The sequence below is a fragment of the Balaenoptera musculus genome, chromosome 19, assembly GCF_009873245.2.
Source record: "Balaenoptera musculus isolate JJ_BM4_2016_0621 chromosome 19, mBalMus1.pri.v3, whole genome shotgun sequence".
NCBI classification, from domain to species: domain Eukaryota; kingdom Metazoa; phylum Chordata; class Mammalia; order Artiodactyla; family Balaenopteridae; genus Balaenoptera; species Balaenoptera musculus.
The window spans coordinates 47,404,355-47,428,491 of record NC_045803.1 but is presented as its reverse complement, the minus strand read 5'-3'; the positions used below and the strand labels follow the sequence as shown (position 1 = coordinate 47,428,491).

The 24,137-nt window shown below is 42.3% G+C and overlaps 1 protein-coding gene across 2 annotated transcripts; it reads left to right on the top strand.

The window, feature by feature from the left end:
• Positions 1-2,794: 2,794 nt before the first annotated feature.
• On the top strand, positions 2,795-23,303 carry LOC118884728 (ATP-dependent RNA helicase DDX19B). Of its 2 annotated transcripts, none has more exons than XM_036832557.1 (12): positions 2,795-2,903; positions 12,668-12,716; positions 13,608-13,661; positions 14,708-14,843; positions 15,125-15,217; positions 17,388-17,490; positions 18,060-18,174; positions 20,422-20,599; positions 20,972-21,209; positions 21,755-21,917; positions 22,381-22,572; positions 22,995-23,303. In XM_036832557.1, exons 1-12 carry the CDS (start codon positions 2,832-2,834, stop codon positions 23,054-23,056), a joined length of 1,455 nt encoding a protein of 484 aa, XP_036688452.1. In that variant the 5' UTR covers positions 2,795-2,831; the 3' UTR covers positions 23,057-23,303. The 2 variants fall into 2 exon arrangements, with proteins under 2 accessions (XP_036688452.1, XP_036688453.1); XM_036832558.1 differs by lacking the exon at positions 2,795-2,903 and adding an exon at positions 5,087-5,280.
• Positions 23,304-24,137: the final 834 nt, after the last annotated feature.

Here is a 24,137-nt window from a genome sequence, read left to right as displayed (position 1 = left end):
CTAGCCCCTTGTAACCACTAATCTATTTTCTGTCCCCTTAGATATGCCTATTCAGGACATTCCCTATAAATGGAATCATATAATATATGCTCTTTTGTGGCTGGCTTCTTTCACTTAGCATGTTTTCATTGTTCATCCATGTGGTGACACGTATCAGTACTTCATTCACTTTTTTTTTTTTTTTTTTTTTTGAAATTTTTTTTTTTAAGGCATTGTTTACTTTGTTTATTTATTTATTTTTGGCTGTGTTGGGTCTTCGTTTCTCTGCGAGGGCTTTCTCTAGTTGTGGCAAGCGGGGGCCACTCTTCATCGCGGTGCGCGGGCCTCTCACCATCGCGGCCCCTCCCGTTGCGGGGCACAGGCTCCAGACGCGCAGGCTCAGTAATTGTGGCTCACGGGCCCAGTTGCTCCGTGGCATGTGGGATCTTCCCAGACCAGGGCTCAAACCCGTGTCCCCTGCATTGGCAGGCAGATTCTCAACCACTGCGCCACCAGGGAAGCCCTTCATTCACTTTTATTGCCAAATGATATATCCATTGTATAGATACCACATTTTATTTATCTATTCATTGATGTCCATTGATGGGCATTTGAATTGTTTCTACTTTTTGACTATTATGAATAATGTTGCTGTGATTATTCATACGTACTTGATCATGTACAAGTTTTTTTTTTTTTTTAATTAATTAATTAATTTATTTTTGGCTGCGTTGGGTCTTCGTTGCTGCACGCGGGCTTCCTCTAGTTGTGGCCAGTGCTGGCTACTCTTCATTGCGGTGCGCAGGCTTCTCTTGTTGCGGAGCACGGACTCCAGGCATGTGGGCTTCAGTAGCTGTGGCGCATGGGCTCAGTAGTTGTGGCTCACAGGCTTTAGAGCGCAGGCTCAGTAGTTGTGGCGTGTGGGCTTAGTTGCTCCGCAGCATGTGGGATCTTCCCGGACCAGGGCTCGAACCCATATCCCCTGCATTGGCAGGTGGATTCTTTTTTTTTTTTTTTTTTAATTTTATTTATTTATATATGTTTTTATTTTTGGCTGCACTGGGTCTTCGTTGCTGCGTGCGGGCTTTCTCTAGTTGTGGCGAGCGGGGGCTACTCTTCGTTGGGGTGCGCGGGCTTCTCATTGCGGTGGCTTCTCTTGCTGCGGAGCACGGGCTCTAGGCGCGCGGGTTTCAGTAGTTGTGGCTCGCGGGCTCAGTAGTTGTGGCTCACGGGCTCTAGAGCGCAGGCTCAGTAGCTGAGGCGCACGGGCTTAGTTGCTCTGCGGCATGTGGGATCTTCCCAGACCAGGGCTCGAACCCGTGTCCCCTGCATTGGCAGGCAGATTCTCAACCACTGCACCACCAGGGAAGCCCCTTAAATTCTTTATAAAGGGGCAGTTTTCCGGGTCTTTGTCTTCCTTCTGGCCAGTCATCTTGTTTTGTTCTCCCCTGGCTAATTTGTCTCAGGACCCTCCCCTTAGGTGCGCATGCACCTCTCAGTCAAGATGGATCCCGACGTGGAGGTGTCTGGGAGAAGCAAGAGTCACCATGGCCTGGAGTTGTCCCCTGACTTTTGACCCCCAAGGAGGCTTTCTGCCCATGTGTAGTGTCTCCCTTGCCCCAAGGAGAGGGGAAGCGGAGATCCCTTGATCCTTTACTCAAACAAGGTTTTGCCCCTCTTTGTTCTTGCCATGACTGTTATCTTAAGGCATCCACAAGAGACAAAGCTTGGCTATCTCCCCTGTCCCTGTCATTGCTTCTATTTCAGAGCAAGCAGGAGACTGATTGTAAATGCCTAACCTGCAGCCCACCTATCTCCTGTCTCAGGAAATGCAAACAGGAGGCTAGTTTTAAGTATCCAGCCTGACCCACTTTTTTCTGTCTCATGAAATGTAAACGGGAGGCCAGTTGTAAATGTCTAACCTGGGGCCCATCTATCTCCTGCCTCACTAGGATCTTAAAATGCAGATCCCAATTTAGTAGGTCTGGAGTGAAGCCTGAGATTCTGAATTTCTAATAAGCTCCCATGTGTTATCTGTGCTATTACTGGGGGATCACACTTGGAGTAGCAGTGGCCTAAACTAGAGAATGAGCTTCTTCACCTATTTGTTCAGAGGCAAAGATTAAAAAGTTTGATCTACAGGGACTTCCTTGGCAGAACAGTGGTTAAGACTCTGCGCTTCCACTGCAGGGAGAACGGGTTCAGGGAACTAAGATCCCATATGCTGCAGAGCCTGGCCAAAGAAAAAAAACGATTAAAAATAAATTTAAAATAGGGACTTGCCTGGTGATCCAATGGTTAAGACTCCGCGCTTCCAATGCAGGGGGGCAGAGGTTCGATCCCTGGTCGAACTGGGATCCCACTTGCAGCGCAACGCAGCCAAAAAACAAAATAAAATAAATAAAATTAAATAAAATATTCATTAAAAAATAAATTAAAAATAAAAATGTTTGATCTGGGGGGCAGGGAGGGGGGATGTGCACTCCTTATCTATTTATTCACCAAGTGAGTGTCTCTTATACGCTAGACCCTAGAGATCAAGATTAAGGAGAACACTGCCCTGTCCTTATGGAGTTTCCAACCTAAGGCGGGAGCCTGACATTCAGCAAAAAACAACTCGGTTTAAAAAACTCAAGGCGGGGGGAGGGAGAAAAAAAAAAAGCTCAATACCCAAAGGCTACCCCTGTTGAAACATAGACCTAGCCTTTTGCACCTAGGTACTTTGGTGCGCATGCGCCAGGCTTGCCGTTCCCCTTCTCTGATTGGCTGGCGGGACTGGCTTCTAGGCCTCAGCCAATGAGGCTCGGGCTGTGAGCGGCCGTTGGCGGTGGTAACTGCAATGCTGAGGGGCGATGGCCTGGGCTGCTAGCCCGTTCCGAGGTCGCGCCGTAGGGCGCTTTCCGCTCGCCCAGCCTGTGGGCGACGTGAGTATCTGAGGGGAGAAACAAGACCTTTTTATCCACGTTTAGGCTTCTTCCCCGCCCCCACCCCGGGCTCGGACGGGAGAGGGGACAGGAATAATAATAATAGCGTATATTTAATCAAGCCTTCGCCAAGGGCCGGGCACTGGGCCGATGGCCCTTAATCTTGTGATTTCGTTGAATCCTCGAAGCGTGAGATGAGTGCTTACCAGGATTTCAGAGGAGACAGGGCTGCCTAAGGTCACGTGGGAGTAAATGCAGGCGACTGAATTCAAATCCAGGTGCTCTTATTCCCTTGATTTCTCTCTCCACGCCCCACTTTGGGAACCAGTTTCCTTCTTACCAGGAGTCTCACATTGTGCAGGTGTTGGGGGTGGACATAGAAAAGTCTAGAATCCTGGGGCTTATTTTTAAGTTTTTTTTTTCTTTCTTTCTAAATAGGAAAAGCTATACATACTAAAAGCATTTATGGGAAAGATAAGCACTAAAATTCAGGAGAGCTTCTGTCTCTTGGGATGGCATTGCAGGGGCTTCATTTGAATCTTAATTGTTTTATTTCTTAAGCCTTGAGGTGGGAATCTAGATGTCTGTTATAGTATTCCCTTTCCTGTTTGTCTGAAATACAATTTTAAAAGGAAAACACGCACGTGGAAAAATTTTCAAAGGATTAACTGTACACAATGAAAAAGAAGTCTCCTCCCACCCCAGACTTCTAGAGCCCCTCACTAGAAGCAGCCACTGATAGCAGTTTTGTGTGTATCTTATACATTTTCTGTAGTATGTACAAGCATATATGTGAGTTTGTTTTGTTTGCACAAGTGGATCCTATTGTATACAGTTCTGCACTTTGATGGCTTATTTTTAACCTCATTAAACTTAAAAGTTCCGTAACCTCTTTTAGCCCTGTGATCAGTATAATTTGGCAAGACATTCCCAGGGTTGCTTCTCACATGAGATGTAGGTCATGGCCTGCCATAATGCATATTTACCTTTTTCTTCTTGCACATCCTCACCTGTAGGGTCCAAAAAAATCTCCCCCAAATTAACCCTGTAAGGAGTGCGGGAGAAAAAGAATCATGGCAAGAAGAGGATTGCAGGAACTGCTTTACCCTTTCCCAAATATTTTTACTTATAGTCTACAAGTAAAATTCCCCATAGACCCCACTGTTACTTGAAATTAATTTGTTGTAGTGGATTACTGGCAAAGTGAAAGAAGTGGGGATTCATTTCTCACTCAGGTTGCAGGAAAGTGCCCAGCTTCTTTCTAGTGAAGTAACAAGGAGAGAGAAGCTTGTTTGATCCCAGTTAAGGGAAAGTGTCACACTTAAACCTTATTTTACCTCTTCTAAAAGCCACATACACACACACACACACACACACACACACACACACACACACACACACACACACACACACACACACATATATTTTTAATTCTCCCAGTCACAGAACCCTTACATGAGAGAGCTGGGATTCTAGCCAGGCAAGGCTAACTCTAAAAGTCACACCGGAGTGGGGCGATCCCTCGAGTGAACTCATTTGCTCATAAGCTGCTCTGCACGGCCCTTTTAATGGACCTCCTATCAACTTCATACCTGGTTCTTGTCATCATTCCAGAAACTGTGTTTGGTTCCACAAACCTGCTTGCTTTTTGTCTCTGATTTTCTACCTGGAACACATTTCCCTAGCACCCTCTCTGAGTATTTTTCAAGGTTAAATTCCTGTAAGTGGTGTTGCCACATAGTCTGTGGGACAAATTTTTAACCAAACGGTGTTTGAGAGGGCTGATTCCCAACACCCTAGCCAACACCTGGACATTTAAAATTACCAACCTGAAAAGCGAAGGAAAAAAATCTGTTTCAAATTCATCTTGCTCACTATCCGTAATGGTTTTGTGTATTGATATATTCAATCTATATGAGCATCTTCTATGCCACCGTGCTGGGAGAGAATGTGGCATCTCTCCCAGCACGGTGGCAATGGAGAGCAAAATGTGGTTTTGCCCTTTGGTTGGACAGCTGGTTGACAGGAGCTTAGGCACTTTAAGATACTACCTTAGTCTGCGGTTCTGGACGTTGGATAAAAAACCGAGAGCAATGAAGGAGTGGGGGCCTGAAGGCGACAAAAGCGCCACACCAAAGCAGGTGAGGGGCAGCCGGTCCGGCGGCAGACTCTGACGTCACTGCGGCGCGCCGCTTCCGGTCCCCAGCGCCTGAGCGAAAGAATTCCCCCCTCTTTGGGGCGGGAGTCTACCCTGATCGCTGATCGCGCCGCGCCAGCCGGCTAGTTTGCCGGCACCTGCGTCCCAGCCGTGCCCGCGACCATGGCCACCGACTCGTGGGCGCTGGCGGTGGACGAGCAGGAAGCGGCAGCCGAGTCGGTGAGTTGGCTTCAGCCGTAAAAGGGTCAGGGGGCCGTTTTGGCCGTGATCAGATACCTGGGAAAAGACACTCCCTAGGTTGGTCTGGGCCGGGATGGATGGAACCTGGACCCTGAGCTGGCTTTCTTTACCCACCCGCCAGCCCCCGACAGGTTACGTAAGCGCAGGTGCGCAGGTTACGTAAGCGCAGGCGCCCGCCTGTCTTCCTGGAGTCAGGACCTTGAATTGTAATAATCACCTATGTAGGTGTCATTTTCCACCTCCCGATTCTGAGCTGCCTGGGCTCAGGAACCATGGCTTATTCATTCATATTTCTGTGCTTCCTCAGCTTGCTCAGTGATGATGAATGATTGACTCTGTAGGCTTGGCAGTCAGTAAATCCTCTCCTGATCCGTTTAACTTTGTTCTGGGCCTGACACAAAGTAAGCAAGATATGGGTTAAACGTTACTATGTAGAATTCATTTTTCCCGCCTAAACACTCGAGTTCTGATAGTGCTTTGAACCCGCTTTGTTGGTACTTATTTCTGTTAATTTCTCGAGAACAAGGACTTAGTCTTATTTTTTATAACTGATAAAAATGTTTCATATGCACATAGATAGAGTCAAATGGTTTTAGAAAGTGGTTCCCGCCAGTTTCTTCCTCCCCAAAGAAAATTGTTATTTCTCTTGACATTGATTTACGATACTGACCTCCTTGTTCCCTGAATAACATGCTTGCTTTGCTACTTCTTGAATTTTCCGTTTTAGGTGTTTATTAATTTTGACACTTTCCTACATCCTCCTTTCCCCACCACAAAAGCACAGCTTCCCATTCCCCATCTTTCCATTATATTGTGATTTTAGTTAGATCAGTATTCTGTGCTTATATTATTAGTAACTCAGGAATACCTTTATTTCCTATACAACTTTTCCCTTGGAATTTTTAACTGCCTTTTTTTTTCTTTGTGTTTATCACCAATTCAACCCCAGGCTCTTTGCTAATTGTCTAAGTTTATCTCAGGATGTTCCCACACATCAGGTGTTCTGTCAATTCCATTTCTCCCAGGTCTTTTAGCCTGTTTCAAACTGTACTAGTTGCCCCAATTCATTTTGGGGGCTGGAGGGGAACAGGGCAAATTTCCCTTTGCCCTCATTCTGGGGACTTCCTCCTCTTCTCTTGTATTGGATCCCTTCCTTTCTGTATCCCCTCTCTTCATCTTTCTCGATTTGGTGGAGCCATTTATCAGCTTTCTGAAGGTGTACGGGAAGTAAAATTTTTAAGATACTGCCTTTCCGAAATTAGCTTATTTTGCCCTATCATTTGAACAATAGTATTGCTGGGTGTAGAATTGTTAGTTGGAAATTATTTTCCTGCCAAATTTTAAAGACATTGTTCTATTGCCTTCTAGATTTCTGTATTTGTTGTTGCGATGTCTGAGACCATTCTGATTCCCGATGTGACCTCTTTTTCCCTTTCTAAGCTTGAAGAATCTTCTATTTGTCTCCAGTATTCAGAAAATTCATGATGATGTGTCTTGATATGGGTCTATTTTCATTCATTTTACTAGGCACTGGGTGGAACTTCAATCTGGAAAACTCTTGTCCTTGTGTTATGGGAAATTTTTTTGAAAAATTTCATTGTTGATTTCTTCCCCTTGGTTTTTCTTCATTTCCTCTTTCCAGACTCTTATCAGTTGAATGTTGGATCTCTTGGACTGCCTTTTAATTTTTTTAAGTCAAGTTTATTGTGATATAGTTTATATAAAGTAAAATTCGCCCTTGTTAGTGCTACAGTTCTGTGAATTTTGACAGAGACGTACAGTTGTATAGCTACCATCACAATCAATATATAGAACGTTTCTACGACTCCAAAAAGTTCCCTCAAACTTTTTGCATTCACTTCCTTCTTTCCACCCATCTCTGGCAGCTGCTGATTTGTTTTGTGTCATTTTAGTTCCACCTTTTCCAAAATGTGGTATAAATGGAATTATATAATATGTAGCCTTTTGAAAAATCTGGCTTTCACTTAACATAATGCGTTTGGGATTCAACCATGTTGTTGCATGGATCAGTAGTTTGTTCTTTTTTATTGCTGGGTAGTATTCCATGCATGGGTGTACCACAGTTTGCTTAGTCTTCTGTTGATGAACATTTGTGTATTTTCTAGTTTTTGGCATTTATCAATAAAGCTATTATATACATTAGGATACAGATTTTTGTATGGACTTATGTTTGCGTTTTTCTTGGGTAAATACCTAATATGAGATTTGCTGGGTTATATGTTAAGTGTATGTTTAACTTTATAAGTTACAAACCAAACTGTTTTCCAAAGTGGCTGTACCATTTTGTAATACCACCAGCAATGTATAAGAGCTCTAGTTGCTCCACATCCTCACCAGCACAGCATGGCCAGTTTTTTCCCTCCATTCTAATAGGTGTATAGTGGTATGTCACTGAGGTTTTAATTTACATTTCCCTAATGCCTAATGATGTTGAGAGTCTTTTCATGTGCTTATTTGCCACCTGTATAACTTATTTGAAGTGGCTTTTCAAATCTTTTGCCCACTTAAAAAATTTGATTGTTTTCTTATTATTGAGTTGGGAGAATTCTTTATGTATTCTGGATACAAGTCCTTTATCAAATATGTCGTTTGCATAAATATTCTCCCTGACTGGAACTTGCCTTTTAATTTTCTTAACAGTACTTTTTTGAAGAGGAGACATTTTCAATTTTGGCTAATTCTAATTTGTCAATTTTTTCATGATTAGTTCTTTTTGTGTTCTAAGAAATATACCTTACCCAAGGCCTCAAAGCTTTTCACCTGTATTTTCATCTAGAAGATTTATGGCTTTAAATGTCACATTTATGTCTGTGATCCATTTTGAGTTAATTTTTTTATGTAATAGGAAGATTAGATCAACATCACCACAGTCAATTTTATTTATTTATTTATTTTTATTTATGGCTATGTTGGGTCTTTGTTTCTGTGCGAGGGCTTTCTCTAGTTGTGGCAAGCGGGGGCCACTCTTCATCGCGGTGCGCGGGCCTCTCACTATCGTGGCCTCTCTTGTTGCGGAGCACAGGCTCCAGACGCGCAGGCTCAGTAATTGTGGCTCACGGGCCTAGCTGCTCCGCGGTATGTGGGATCCTCCCGGACCAGGGCTCGAACCCGTGTCCTCTGCACTGGCAGGCAGATTCTCAACCACTGCGCCACCAGGGAAGCCCACCACGGTCAATTTTAAAACATTTTCATCACCTCAGAAAGAAACCTGTACCCGTCAGCAGTCACTCCTATTTCTCCTCAACCTCCCAGCCTAGCCCCTTGTAACCACTAATCTATTTTCTGTCCCCTTAGATATGCCTATTCGGGACATTCCCTATAAATGGAATCATATAACATATGCTCTTTTGTGGCTGGCTTCTTTCACTTAGCATGTTTTCATTGTTCATCCATGTGGTGACACGTATCAGTACTTCATTCACTTTTATTGCCAAATGATATATCCATTGTATAGATACCACATTTTATTTATCTATTCATTGATGTCCATTGATGGGCATTTGAATTGTTTCTACTTTTTGACTATTATGAATAATGTTGCTGTGATTATTCATACGTACTTGATCATGTACAAGTTTTTTTTTTTTTTAATTAATTAATTAATTAATTTTTGGCTGCGTTGGGTCTTCGTTGCTGCACGCGGGCTTCCTCTAGTTGTGGCCAGTGCTGGCTACTCTTCATTGCGGTGCGCAGGCTTCTCTTGTTGCGGAGCACGGACTCCAGGCATGTGGGCTTCAGTAGCTGTGGCGCATGGGCTCAGTAGTTGTGGCTCACGGGCTTTAGAGCGCAGGCTCAGTAGTTGTGGCGTGTGGGCTTAGTTGCTCCGCAGCATGTGGGATCTTCCCGGACCAGGGCTCGAACCCATGTCCCCTGCATTGGCAGGTGGATTCTTTTTTTTTTTTTTTTAATTTTATTTATTTATATATGTTTTTATTTTTGGCTGCACTGGGTCTTCGTTGCTGCGTGCGGGCTTTCTCTAGTTGTGGCGAGCAGGGGCTACTCTTCGTTGGGGTGCGCGGGCTTCTCATTGCGGTGGCTTCTCTTGCTGCAGAGCACGGGCTCTAGGCGCGCGGGTTTCAGTAGTTGTGGCTCGCGGGCTCAGTAGTTGTGGCTCACGGGCTCTAGAGCGCAGGCTCAGTAGCTGAGGCGCACGGGCTTAGTTGCTCTGCGGCATGTGGGATCTTCCCAGACCAGGGCTCGAACCCGTGTCCCCTGCATTGGCAGGCGGATTCGGCAGGTGGATTCTTAACCACTGTGCCACTAGGGATGTCGTACAAGTTTTTGTGTGGACATTTTCAGTTCTCTTGGGTATCTGTCTAAAAGTGGTATCGCTGGATTATATAGTAACTCTGTGTTTAACTTTTGAGGAACTGCCATACTCTTTTCCAAAGTGACTGCATCATTGTATCATCTTTAAGTTTATTATTATTTTTTTGAGATTAGTATCATCTATGAGAGGCACTATTGTGTAGAAGTTAAGACCTAAGACTTTGTAGCCAGACAGACTTGGATTTGTATTCTGGGCCCATCACTTATAACCTTGGGCAAATTGCTTAACTTCTCTGTTCCTCAATTTCCATATCTGATAAATGGGGATAATCATAGTACCTACCTCACTGATTTATGGACATGCCTGAAATAAGTGCTATATAAGTGATTGTTATTATTATAGTTATTGTTATCTATAATTCATTTTCTTTGCAGGAATCTTTTGAATTACTTATCCATATTGTACAGATTAGTTGAACCTGGATAAGTTTTGTGAATTTACTTAATCATGCACAGGTAAATTATAATAGATCCCAATATTCTAAAACTGAACAAATGAGTAAAGACAGCTCTTTCCTTCTGCCTTGTGGAACTCCCACTGAGGATCTCCACAGGAATTGTGTGATGTAGGTGACTCTGACATGTGCAGTGCAAGGTTACTGTGTTTTAAATATTCATCAAGCTCCATTTCTTATTCATTTTAGAAAAGAAAATATTAGATCCTATTTATGTTTATTTCCTCATTCCCCTGTGGTTCCTCTTTGTTCCCCTTGTTCCTTAGGAAATTTCAATTTAGAGAAGGGCAAAGGGAGTAGGAAACTCTGATGAGTAAGACTCTTAAGTCTCCTACTTCACCATTGTGCCTAAGGCATTCCTTATTCAGTATAACTGAATAACCATTAAATCTTCCTTCTTCTGTCTCAAGAATCCTTTCTCAAGTAGCTTTTGAATAAAATGCAGTGTGTAACTGTATAGATTCCAATTATTTTAACACATCTTAAAAGCTAAAGTATTAACTAAAGGCATTAAAAAAATGTAGATATTATAAGGTGGGTGTTTTGGCTTTTTTGCCTTTTGGTTAATTTTTGGATTGCAAAATAGTATTGAATGAAGTTGCAAGAGAAATTGGTTTCTCCTTTTTGGTCCAAGTAAGCGGAGCAAAGGAAGGAATCGGAACTAACTGGACTTTCAACGTAAGTTTCAGCGTTCAGTTCACTGACACTGCAGTAGGTGATGTGAACTTCACTGTCCTGGTGCTTTTGCTGTTTAGGCTTTGAGATCCTTACAGCCAAGTGAGGGCTGAGTAAGTTTTCAGAATCTTCTGGAACCTCTCCAGAATTCTGATACATTGTAATCAAAACAACATTTCTTGGTTTCATTTACATTGTTGCTATCAACTTTTTCTGTACATTGCATTTTATTTATTTTAACTGTTTATTTACTCTGTTAGCTTCATTTTTAACAATATACCAACAAAAGAATAGGTTGTCCTTTTATCACGGATTATTACAGTAAAGGATATTTCTAACTCACTTATACCTCAACGCTGTCATTTATTTTAGGTAGCAGTTATCACCCTAGGAGTGAGTACTATTAACCCTGCTCTTGTAAATATTGCCAGTAAGTCAGTCTGTCTGCCTCTGTTTTTAACAGCCTTGAATATTAGGCTTAAACCATGTTCATTGGTAGGTTGTGGAAGAGGAGTGCTTTAGTGAAGACTAGAATATATTGAACGCCTATTATATATCATACACGGTGCAGGTTGCCTCATTCATTATCTGTTAGTGTGCTCTCTGTCCTTCAGAATTAATGAAGGATTTTTACTGCTTCATAGTGATTTCCTTTTTTTTTTTTTTTCCAATTCCCTGTCTTGCCAATCTCTCCAGTGTGTTCCCCCGCCCCCCGCTTCCTCCTCCACCCACCCCAACAGCGAAGTAGACAGACACCAGAAACTCCCTTTTCAGTTTCCATCAATAGAAGTGAGGTTCCTCCATTCCCAGCTAACCACCCATTAAAACAGTTTTTTCATTCCTCCCTCCACTTTCCCCCTTCTTGGACTTAGAGGAAAAGCAGAAATGAACCTCAAGACATAGAAAACCTGTGCAAGTGGTGCTTTAAGCAATAGCCGTTTGATTGTGGCGATTTTCATTCTTTTTCCCTTCTCTACATGATGTCTTAAGCCCCACTTAATATTTTATGATTAGAGCACCTGCTTTGGCTAGATCCAAAGGTCAACTAAAAATAAAAATATCCCGTCTTTAAGTTCTGTTCTTTTCTTTCTTTTTTTTTCTTCTTTCTTTTTTTTTTTTTTTTTTGGCTTTATTGCGGTATAATTGACAGATTTTCATACTAATAGGGGAGATAAGTCCTTCCAGGATATCCCTAACTTACAGTGTTTGATCAAAGTCCTAATAAATCTTTCTTTGAAATGTCTTTCCTTTATCCCTTCCTTTCTATTCCCACTTCATCCCGCTGGGTATTTTGATTACATAGTGTGCCATGATGCTCTAGGCTGTTCCCAATTTAAGATACCAGACATCTAGCACAAGGCAACCCGAATGTGAGGATGCATACTGGCGTGCTGTGGCCCTGTCGCTCCAACATAGCCTGCAGCGTGACTGGTTCCCACCCACAGATGCTTTTCATTGCAGTCTTCCCGCCTCAGTGCTCTCTGAAGAATGACTGCATTCTCCAGTATCTCTCTAAATTTCCTCTTGTTTGAAAAATGAGAGTGGCAACTCAAATGGCATTCTGTTGAGAGATTGAGAGAATCTGTGTAATCCGGGCATTAAGCAAACTCACAAGTTATAATTCTTTCTAAGGATTGTAATTAGGAAGTGTGGATTTTGAGCTGTTGTGTAACCAATTTTTTTCAACTGGTTTTGTGGGATATTTTGTTTAGTCTCACTCTAACATTTAGTAAACAAAAGGAGCCCAGCAGAACAACCTAATGAACATGTCCTAACGAATAGGTCATGAGAGTGGTTCATTGCTTCCCAGCTTCACTGGGGGAGGCACTATTGATGCAAAATCTTGTGATTTTCCTGACACTTTCCCCGCCATGTTCTCCATTTAGTTGAGCAACTTGCATCTTAAGGAAGAGAAAATCAAACCAGATGCCAATGGTGAGTAACTAAATGCTAGTTTGAAAACAAAAATAATTTCCTTTAGTATTAATGTTTTAACATAACAACTGTCTGGAAAAAAAATTATATGTGTACCAGACAGGGGGCTGGCAGATATTGGCAGTCATTTGATTTGGGAATCAACAAACGGGATGATTTGGTATTCTGCTTCATATAAGCATGAGGATGCCTAATGGGCTTATAAATTATAAAGTGTATTACTAACCATGAAAATATACTGCCAATGATTATTTGTTTTTTAAAATATTCCTCAATTTGAGATGAGATAGACAACATATGAACAACCTGAGGGTTAACCTATTGTAATTATTCTGAAATCGTATCTACCAAAAACCTAATATGTCCATTGAATTTTTGTTGATGTATTTAATATTATAGGGGAGAAATTGTAACCCTTACCTCACTCTGAATTATTTTTCTGTATGTTTTTACAGAACTACAACATTGAATATATGTTTCTATTAATCAACAATTTATATACAAAGAGTCTTAATGGCACTATGGTGTTTGTATATTGACGAAATATGATTTGCATAGATATAGATATTCCTCTGTTGAGTATCAAGGTGGTTTTGGTCATTGCTGTAACCATCTTTCTGTAACATGAGAGAAATATTGATGCTGTGAGGGATTAATATTAGTTTTTGAGGTAAAGTGAAAGGACTTGGAAAGAACTGAAATATAAGCGACAGTTTTCATACCTGTGTTTATATAGGAACAATAAAATGTTTTTATCTGTGGCTTGGTTTCCTCATTTATTTTTTTGCTCCCCAGGCCTTTACATTTCTAGTGTCTCATAGAATTTGAATTGTCTCAGCTGTTGGGTATGGGATGTGATTTTGAATGACGGTCGCTTTGTGTCTGATAAAGGTGCTGTGGTCAAGACCAATGCTAATGCAGAGAAGGCAGATGAAGAAGAGAAAGGTAACCTAGCCTAGAGTTATGTATACATGAAGTTCTACAGTCTAAGAGAATGGAATGTTATGAGGTTTCATTTTTACACCCTACTTGGCTGGACTTTAATGGGAGTCACAGTGCTAATAAAAGTTCAACATAGTCATTGGTAAAGGGATTCTAATTCTTTACATTTTAGAGAAATTTTACTTTGAACAACTGATAAACTTCAGCAGCAGCAGGAAATATTCCCTGAATGATTATCTTGTATTGGTCTTTATAAAAGAAATTTTAACTTGCGTCACCATTTTCTAATAAAATTATATTTGTTGATATTTTGACACATTTAATGAACAGCTTATCCAACATTAAGATACAGACTTTGTTAATTTGTTTTTTTTCCATTGTTGTGATGTGGTTTTTAAGCTCATGATTTTATTATTTATTTTTGGCTGCATTGGGTCTTCGTTGCTGTGCGCAGGCTTTCTCTAGTTGCAGGAGTGGGGGCTACTCTTCATTGTGGTGCGCGGGCTTCTCATTGCGGTGGCTTCTCTTGTTGCGGAGCATGGGCTTTAGACACGCAAGCTTCAGTAGTTGTGGCACGTGGGCTCACTAGTTGTGGCGCACGGGCTTAGTTGCTCCGCGGCATGTGGGATCTTCCCTGACGAGGGATCAAACCTGTGTCCCCTGCATTGGCAGGCGGATTCTTAACCACTGTGCCACCAGGGAAGTCCCTTAAGCTCATGATTTTAAATTTATATTGAGTGTAAATTGGGGAGTAAATATTTGGGTTTGGATAGGAGGAATCAATAACCTCAAGAAAGGATAGTTGTTAGGAATAGAGTTCTGGAGAAGAATATGAGGCCCCCACAGATGATACGAGTTATCATAGTTTTTCACTTTAATAAAACTATTTTAATTGCATTTATAAATCAAAACTAAGCTATACCTTGAATCAGGAGTCCCAATACAAATGCATGTTATTGCTTAAAATACCAATGGCAGCTGAATTCAGATGAGATCACGCTGGATTTCATGGACTTTTTAAAAACTTCACGCTCTTTTTTTCCTGACAGAGGACAGAGCCGCCCAGTCCTTACTCAACAAGCTAATCAGAAGCAACCTTGTCGATAACACCAACCAAGTGGAAGTCCTGCAGCGGGATCCAAACTCCCCACTCTACTCAGTGAAGTCCTTCGAGGAGCTTCGGCTGTGAGTATTTACTTTCTGTCTCTCCCCTTTGTGTTTAGATAGAAATCCTAGGCCTGTTACAAGTATTTTTTCATCACTACAGAACATTTTTAGTTAACACAAGTTTAATAAAAGAATTTAGCTGCTTTGAGCTAGTAAGTAAAATTTCTAGGTAATTTGTAAAAGCTTTAGCTGCACTCATACATTGTGTCCAGTTCACAATTCTAGTACTGTTAGCTAGATATTTGGCTTCTTTCTTCAACCAAAGAGACTGTGACTTTCATCTTTAACTGTTTTTCTAGGAAACCACAGCTTCTCCAGGGAGTCTACGCCATGGGCTTCAACCGTCCATCGAAGATACAAGAGAACGCATTGCCTTTAATGCTTGCTGAGCCGTACGTGTCCTGATGCAACTCTATCCCATTTTTAACCTCCCATGTTTTTTTTTTAACTTTTATTATTTTAAAAAACTATACTAGTAATACATGCTCATTTTAGAAGAGTTATAAAACAGTGAAAAATAAGAAAAAAGAAATAATTTGTAATCTCCCTCTCCCCTACACTATTAATATTTGGAGTAGAGACTAATACATGTTTTTCTATGTAAACTTGCATATGTATACTTTTTTCTTAAAGGAACCATATAAAATGTTTAAATGTTTTTTTGATATGATAATTACATAATAATATTTCTATGTTGGTAAATACATTTATATCATTTATATACACCATGATTTCATTATATGGATAAGTAAAATATATGTCTCAAATGTAGAAGACAAAAACCAAACAGGGTTCTAGGAGACCAGAATAGTACAATTGCTAAGGTCATTTTCTGGTGCAGTGCTTCTTACTCTTTCGTAGGCGTTTGAATCTCATAGGAATTTATTAAAATGCAGATTCTGATTTCAGGAAGTCTGAGGTGGGGCCTGAGGTTCACCATTTCTAACAAGCTTCCCGGTGTTGCTGGTGCTGCTGGTGTCAGACCACATTTTGAGGAACAAGGTTCTAGAGCATGAGGAACTTTTTATAAAAACTGATCCCTACATCACATATGATTAAATTTGTACTGCATATAATCCTAAATCCCCCTTTCCCTATTTGTCTGAAAATAGATACTTTAGGTCTGTATTTTCTCAAAGTTTTTTTTTTTGTTCTGTGTCATAATAATGGTATTTTTCAAGATGGATAATGTCTTTTGAGCATACTTAAAAATGAATAAATTGAATGTTTATTAGATTGTTTCACATTTGCCACTTGTGTTTATGGATCTTGATGCTTTCATAGATGCTCAGTGTTAGATTGTCAATGTTAGAAGAGATCTGAGAGAATTTTCTAGTACTTTTTCTTCATTAACATATTTATTGAGGGCTTGGTTTGTAACAGATACTATTCTAGGCACTTGGATACATTAGTGAACAAAGCAGACCAAAATTCTTGCTCACAAGGAGCTTACATTCTAGTTTGGAGTATAGATGATATATTTTTATTAAATATAAATCAAATATATAGTCTGTTAAAAGGTGAAAGATTGTAAATATAATTAATGCCACTGAATTGTACACTTAAAAATGGCAAATTTTATGTTATCTATTTTACCACAATTTAAAAAAATCATTAATGTAATATACCAAAAAGCATTGACTTGTATACTTTAAATGGATGAATTGTATGGTATATGAATTATATCTCAATAAAGTTCTTTTTTAAAAAGTTGATAAGTGCTAAGGAGAAAAATAGAGCATGATAGGGGGGATTGGGAATACCAAGGACCTGACTGCAGTTTTACTCTCAACGTTTTATTATGGAAAAGTTGAAAGGATTTTATAGTGTACACCTATATACCCACCTCCTAGATTCTTTCACTGACATTTTACTGTGACTATTTACTATGCTCTATCGTGTATCCATCTATCAGTACATCTTGTTTTTTAAGGCACTTCAAAGTAGGTTGCAATTTTAAATCAAGTAGTTAGGGTAGAATCTCATTAAATAGGTGATATCTGAGCAAAGACTTGAAGGAGAGGAGAGAGTTGGCATGTTATCATCTGGGGACAGTGGTACCAGGCACTGTATAGCCGGTGCAGAAGCCCTCAGACAAGAGCATGGCTGGCATGTTTCCAGAGCAGCGCCGGGGCGTTGTGGTGGAGGGGAGTGAGGAAGGGGGAGGGCAGTGGTGAGGTGGTAGAACAGAGAGCTATTGGGGAGCCACATTAGGTGCGACCTTGTAGGGCATTAGAAGAACTTTAACTTTTGCTGTGAATGACATCAGGAGTGATTGGAAGGTTTTTGAGCAGAAAAGTGACATGAGCTGACTCGCATTTTAAAAGAATCACTCACTGCTATGTCAAGAATAGATAAAAGATAAGGAAGGAGTACTTCAAATCCCACCATAAAATCTTCTATTTGTGAAGCTATCATATGTAAGTTTATTACAGAATCCAAGGCCTCCTTCTGTAAATTAAGTTGGAATATTCATTCTTTAATTAAGCTTTATGCTTCATTTTTATTCACTGAAAGAATGCATGAGATTTAAACTCCTAAACAGTGTGTTTTCTTGTGCAGCCCACAGAACTTAATAGCCCAGTCTCAGTCTGGTACTGGTAAAACAGCTGCCTTTGTGTTGGCCATGCTCAGCCAAGTAGAACCTGCAAACAGATACCCCCAGGTAAGGGCTTGGTGAATTTGGGTTTTCTAACTCATAGCTGGAAGGGAAATGCCATTTGATGGATTAAAAGCCGAGCTATGTATTACTTTTCACATAAACTAGAACCCCTTAAGTTGAGCACAAACAACATGGTTGATCTTCCAGTAACAACAAAAATCCTGTTCCTCTTTCGATGATTTGCCAGTCCTGGGATACTGCTGATAGGCTTGGCTTCTTTAGTTGCAAGAAAAACCTCCTTAATCTACAACTGTCATCCATTAGGAACTTCTGAGAACCTTCTGAGTAAGAGAAAAGGAAGCTTATCTCCAATTGGAATTTCAGATCCCTGCTCACATGGGGCTTTTGGTACTCCAGTGGCCAACAGCTGTTCTCAAGTGTCTTTACCCAGCCAGAGTTCTGACCCCTGAGAATTACAGCTTATGACTCTGCAGCTTAGAGTCAAATGGTGTGCACTTTAATATATTCTTTGCTTCAGCCTCAGCTGGAGGAATCATTAAGTTCTAATGGCAATTCCCTGTTGCATAATAGTGAGTGTCTTGAATTCTCTCTCTGCATTCTTTCCCTACCAGTGTCTGTGCCTCTCCCCAACTTACGAGCTCGCTCTTCAAACGGGAAAAGTGATTGAGCAGATGGGCAAATTTTACCCTGAACTGAAGCTAGCTTATGCTGTTCGTGGCAATAAATGTGAGTATGCCTATGTGATCCTTGTTAATTAAGCTAATTACTTTTTATTTTGAAAAATTTCAAAACGTACGCAGTTGAAATAATACAATGAACACATGTTCCTTCCACCTAGATTCGAAAAGTTAACATTTTGCCATATTTGCTTTATCTGTATATGTGTGCATATTTTTTTTTTTTTGGTGAATCATTTGAAAGTAAATTGTAGACACTGTACTCTTTATTCCTAAGTACTTTAGTGTGCATTTCATAGTAAGAACATTCTGCAGCATATCCACAATACCCTTATCACAACCAAGAAAATTACACATTTTTAATAACTAACATCTAGTCCATTTCATTTCCCCCTAATTGTCCCAGAAGTGTTTCTTTATGTCTTTTTTGTTGAACCAAGACCGAGTCAGTGTATATGCATTGCATTTGGTTGTTATATCTCTTTCTTCCAGTCTAGAATAGTAGCCTCCCATCCCCTCCACTACGTTACATTTGACTTTTTGAGTAGACCAATTACTTATAAAATAGACTGATTTTTTTTTTTAATGTCATTAGAAGAGCAAAAGTGTTCTAGAATGTTCATGGCAATTAACCCTGGGAGATATTTTTATTATTCTTTTTTCTTTATCCATTCTTTCTACTTTTGCTTGTTTTACAACAAACTAACAATATTTAAGTAATTATAAATTCGTTGGAATCTTGGTTGAGTCCTGTGGATCTTTAACACAAACCTTTGACTTGATGACTGGCAGAATTCCACTCGGTGTATGTATCCTAATGGCAACTTAAGTCAGTTCTTTTTTTTTTTAAATTTGTTTGTTTATTTATTTATTTGTTTTTGGCTGTATTGGGTCTTCGTTGCTGCACACAGGCTTTCTCTAGTTGCGGTGAGCGGCGGCTACTCTTCGTTGCAGTGCGCGGGCTTCTCATTGCAGTGGCTTCTATTGTTGCGGAGCACAGGCTGTAGGCACAGGGGCTTCAGTAGTTGTGGCTCGTGGGCTCTAGAGTGCAGGCTCGGTAGTTGTGGCGCACGGGCTTAGTTGCTCCGTGGCATGTGGGATCTTCCCAGAGCAGGGATCAAACCCATGTCCCCTGCATCTGCAGGAGGACTCTTAACCACTGCGCCACCAGGCGAGTCCTCTTATGTCACTTCTGAAGAGAAAAGTAAATACGACAATAAAACTTAGTGGAAAATCTAAGTCTAGATTAGATGTCTTAAGACATCTAAAATATTGCAATTTGTATTTGAGTTAGAATGGCAGAGGATTCTGAGTGTTTGTGGAGGGCAGTAATTGGTTTGTTAACTGAAGTAAAAAGGAGCATTTGTTAGCTTTAAATGGACTCAACATTAATGTTAAGGCAAAATTGTCTCTGTGACTTTTTTTTTTTATTTATTTGGTTGCACTGGGTCTTAGTTACGGCTCACAGGCTCCTTAGTTGCGGCACATGGGCTCCTTAGTTGTGGCATGTGAACTCTTAGTTGCGGCATGCATGTGGGATATAGTTCCCCGACCAGGGATTGAACCTGGGTCCCCTGCATTGGGCGCGTGGAGTCTTAACCACTGCACCACCAGGGAAGTCCCTTGGCTGTGACTTCTATGGGAGCTTGTATGTATTTGGTTAAGGTTATACTGTAACTAAAGGACTAAAAATTGAATCAGTAAGTACCATCTAACCCAAAATGAGCCAAATTCTCAATTTCAGGCTGTACAGGGCCAAGAATGTGCCATGCTGTGCCAGGCCTAGTCTGGGGAAGCACTCTAAGAGAGGCAGTTTGTTTCTTGGAAAAGACAAAACCTTCCATAATGAATCTTATTTACTGACCTGGGAAAGGGACACCTAAAGGCAACTGACTTATTTGACATAGATGCTGGGAGAACTGAGAGGCAGAGTATACTGGAGTGAGAACTTTGAAAAAGTCTACTTGTGAGGAAATGCAAACCCAGGCAAGGGAGAATGATGTTGACAGAGAAGAAATAAAGATAAGAAATCCTTGAAAGAGGACTGATGATTATAGAGAATGTAAAAGAATACCATTTTCATCTCATTGTTTATACTCTTACCAAATCTTTTCAGCATTACTGTTTTTTGTGTGAATGTCTATTAAATACTGTAGTGCTATCCTAACCTTTCCTTAAAATATTAATGCAAACATCAAAACAATTGCTTTAAAATACATCATAGCTTTAGAATTGCTCAGAGAGTAGAGCTGGCTTTGCCATGGAAATACCCATGGAACACATCTTGTCTCCACAGTGGAAAGAGGTCAGAAGATCAGTGAGCACATTGTCATTGGCACCCCTGGGACCGTTCTGGACTGGTGCTCCAAGCTCAAGTTCATTGACCCCAAGAAGATCAAGGTGTTTGTTCTGGATGAGGCTGACGTGATGATAGCTACTCAGGGCCACCAAGATCAGAGCGTCCGCATCCAGAGGTAGGAACTCTTGAGCCAGGAGGAACTTCTTGGCCTCCTGATCTGCAGCATCATCTCCTTTTACTTCACCCTCTTCTTCTTGCCCCTGCCAGGTTCTTTATTCTGCAGCTTTCAAAGGCATTTGTTTGGTGGGCCATTTCCATGTCAGCACTGACCATACCCCCAGCCTGGGTTGAGGAAGGAGACTTAGGGACTCTACCGCCACCCGTCCCTGCCCCATGTCTGCTCCTCCCTCCTCGCTGCGGTGCTCCTCCCTGCTTTGCCACCTTCCTGGGGATGCAGGTCATCCAAGCCTGGGGAGGCTGTGCTTCTGTTCCTTCCAGAGAAACACTCGGTCGGGGTCATGTCGAACACCTGGGCCTTCCCTTGCAGGATGCTTCCCAGGAACTGCCAGATGCTGCTTTTCTCTGCCACCTTCGAAGACTCCGTCTGGAAATTTGCCCAGAAGGTGGTCCCAGACCCAAACATCATCAAACTGAAGCGCGAGGAGGAGACATTGGACACCATCAAGCAGTATTACGTCCTGTGCAGTAGCAGAGATGAGAAGTTCCAGGCCTTGTGTAATATCTACGGGGCCATCACCATTGCTCAAGCCATGATCTTCTGCCACGTGAGTAGCAGCAGCAGCAGGAGGAGGCGTGCAGGGGCGGAGCTCCACGGGAGGGTGTGGCCCTGCGCCCTCCCTCTCAGCCAGCTCCACCTGGTGCTGGGGGACCAGGTTCCCTCCCTGTGGCTGGAAAGGAAATGAATCACCTCCATCTGCCCCAGGACATATTCTTGCATGTTGTAATGAGTTGTAAGGGGAAGACTGAAGATCTAAACCTTCTTTGGTCCCACTTCTTAGAGATAACTTGGGAAAAAAAACTCCAAAAAATATCCAGGAAAATAATTTTAAAGTTTTAATAATATAGAGTATTTAGGAATGAAGACCTTTGGCTCAAACCAGTCTTTATAGATAAACACTAAGATCATTGATGGAATTTATCCAAAAAAATCACATGGCTAAAAAATATTCAGAAACTTTAAGCTTAACCTGCTGACTGAACTCAGTAGAGCCTTCATATATACTAATGGCAACAAGCCACTTTTCTGCAGGTGTCTTCTTTTTTTTTTTACAGGTATCTTCACTTAAAACAATTCTTTTCAATTCTCCAGACGCGCAAAACAGCTAGTTGGCTGGCAGCAGAGCTGTCGAAAGAAGGCCACCAGGTGGCTCTGCTGAGTGGTGAAATGGTGGTGGAGCAGAGGGCTGCAGTGATTGAGCGCTTCCGAGAGGGCAAAGAGAAGGTTCTGGTCACCACCAACGTGTGTGCCCGCGGTGAGCAGAGATTGTGTCCTGGTCTGCAGGCTCAGGGTAGCGAGAGAGACCCTCGTCTGCGGGACACTCCGGTGGTTTGCGGGAGATCCTCTTTTCTAGGAGAGCCTGTTTGGATTCCCTCGGCAGAGGAGAACTTTCACAGAAGCCAGGAGTCCTGACTTGGTGGCTCAGAACGGCGCCTGCTCTTCTTGGGGCCCCCAGTGAGGCTTTAGCTGCTTCTCCAGATACTGGTATCCAGCAGAGGCTCTCTGGAGCCTGATGGCTGATTTCATAATTTGGTCAGCACCTGCCACAGTTCTGTTTTCTCCCTCTGGGTTCTGCTACCTGCCCCTTTGTCTGAATCCCAGAGCTGGCCCATCCCAGACTGTTCCTTCCACCTGAGGTTGGTGTATGTAGGCCTGACTGTGGACGACAGGGATTTCTGTCTCCCATCCTTACTCCTGTCCAACTCTCCTTCATGCAGGTATCGATGTGGAACAGGTGTCTGTCGTCATCAACTTTGACCTTCCCGTGGACAAGGGTGGGAACCCGGACAACGAGACCTACCTGCACCGGATCGGGCGCACCGGCCGCTTTGGCAAGAGGGGCCTGGCCGTGAACATGGTGGACAGCAAGCACAGCATGAACATCCTGAACAGGATCCAGGAGCATTTCAGTGAGTCCCTGGGAGTGTCCCCTGCCGGGCCCTTACCTTACAGGGGCGAGGGGAGGGTGAAGGGTAGGTTTTCCTGTGGCCCTGAGAGAGGCCTGTGTCCCTGTCCCATTCCCCTCCTTCCCTACAATGTGGAAGTTCTCAAAGAGCACATCTGGAGAGGGCGGGGCTCAGGGACTTGAATGACAGTCCCCCCTGGCCAGGCTGAGGGGCCTGGGGCTCTGGCTGTTGCTGTCCGTGTCCCTTGCTCAGTCACTGGAAGCCTTTGGGGTTCAGTGAAGGATCTCTGTGGCCAGAGGCACAGCACGTTCCTAGGCGGCAGAGACCTGTGTTTCCTCCCTCCCTGCTGTGCTGTCCCTTCCCTGAGTGTGTGTCTCTGTAACCCCATGTTGGTCTCTCTTTGAATTCTCTTTTCTTTCCCCCAGATAAGAAAATAGAAAGACTGGACACAGATGACTTGGACGAGATTGAGAAAATAGCCAACTGAGAAGCTCCTGCAGTCACTGGTGCCGCCCTTGGTGCTCCCCCTGCACGGGACACTAGTGCTTTCACGGCACAGGCCTCAACAGTCAACACAAAGATGAAGGCACGAGGAGAGAGAAACTACCTACCTCATTTTAAATTACGTTTGGACTTGAACAAAATTGTACAAGTGATGGGGGAAGGTAGAAAAAAATTGTTTACACAACTTTTGAAGATTAGGCGTGAATACACAGAAATTTACCTTTTGGAAATTCCGTCTGTTTTTTGGCCAGCGCTTTCCCACATCATTACGCTAATCTATATGCTGTGGCTGATCACTTGCTCAGGAGCCTTTGTGGCAGCCCCTGAGGCAGCCTGTTCTCTGCTTAGAATTGTTCAGGCCAGCCTCCAGCCCTTGTGAAAGTGACAGAGTAGAGGTGAAGAGGGAACACAGAGAGAGAGAGACCAAGTAGGTTAGGTGTGTAAGCCAGTCATCATGTTCGGAGTGTGGCATGAAGCAGCAGAGGAGACCTGCGAGCTGCTGCTCTGGATTTGGGTTGGGACAGCTCATCTGAGTGTTGTCAGTCTCCGCTGTCCTGATGGCCAGAGCAGGAAGATTTGCTAAGCATGGACCAAAATGCCAACCTGGGATCTTTGGTGTATACAAGTCTGTGTTGCAGACCATGACTTGTTCTTCTCAGCGGGTGCAATCTGTGTAGAATGCACATCTGGTAACTGTGCTTGTGCTTGAGCAAGTCCTGTGGAGAAGTCATCGTGGAGAATTAGTGGTGGTCCTGGCTTGCCACAAAACCTGATCTTGTGGGCACTTGCAGCATCTTTTTTACATCCCTAACATCACCTTGACCGTTTAGTAGCCCTAAGCAAATAAAAGGTGCTCTGAGGTTTGGATCCTCAGTGAAAATTGTGGTTTCAAGTTGCTAATGGCCAGTCTCAGGGCTCCAGAAGCGATCAGCAGTAGTCAGATCACAGAAGGCAAGTTTTTTATCAGTGCTGGGGAATGATTTCAGAATTTAGGCATCTTGATTATAAAAGGATTCTGAATATCTGCGTTCACAGTGCTTGGAATACAAACAGGTGCAACTAAG

Coding starts and splice junctions, on each gene's coding strand:
- LOC118884728 (XM_036832557.1), top strand. CDS start 2,832: ATGGCCTGGGCTGCTAGCCCGTTCCGAGGTCGCGCCGTAGGGCGCTTT. Junction 2,904..12,667: donor TCGCCCAGCCTGTGGGCGAC/GTGAGTATCTGA, acceptor TTCTCCATTTAG/TTGAGCAACTTGCATCTTAA. Junction 18,175..20,421: donor TGCTGTTCGTGGCAATAAAT/GTGAGTATGCCT, acceptor TTGTCTCCACAG/TGGAAAGAGGTCAGAAGATC.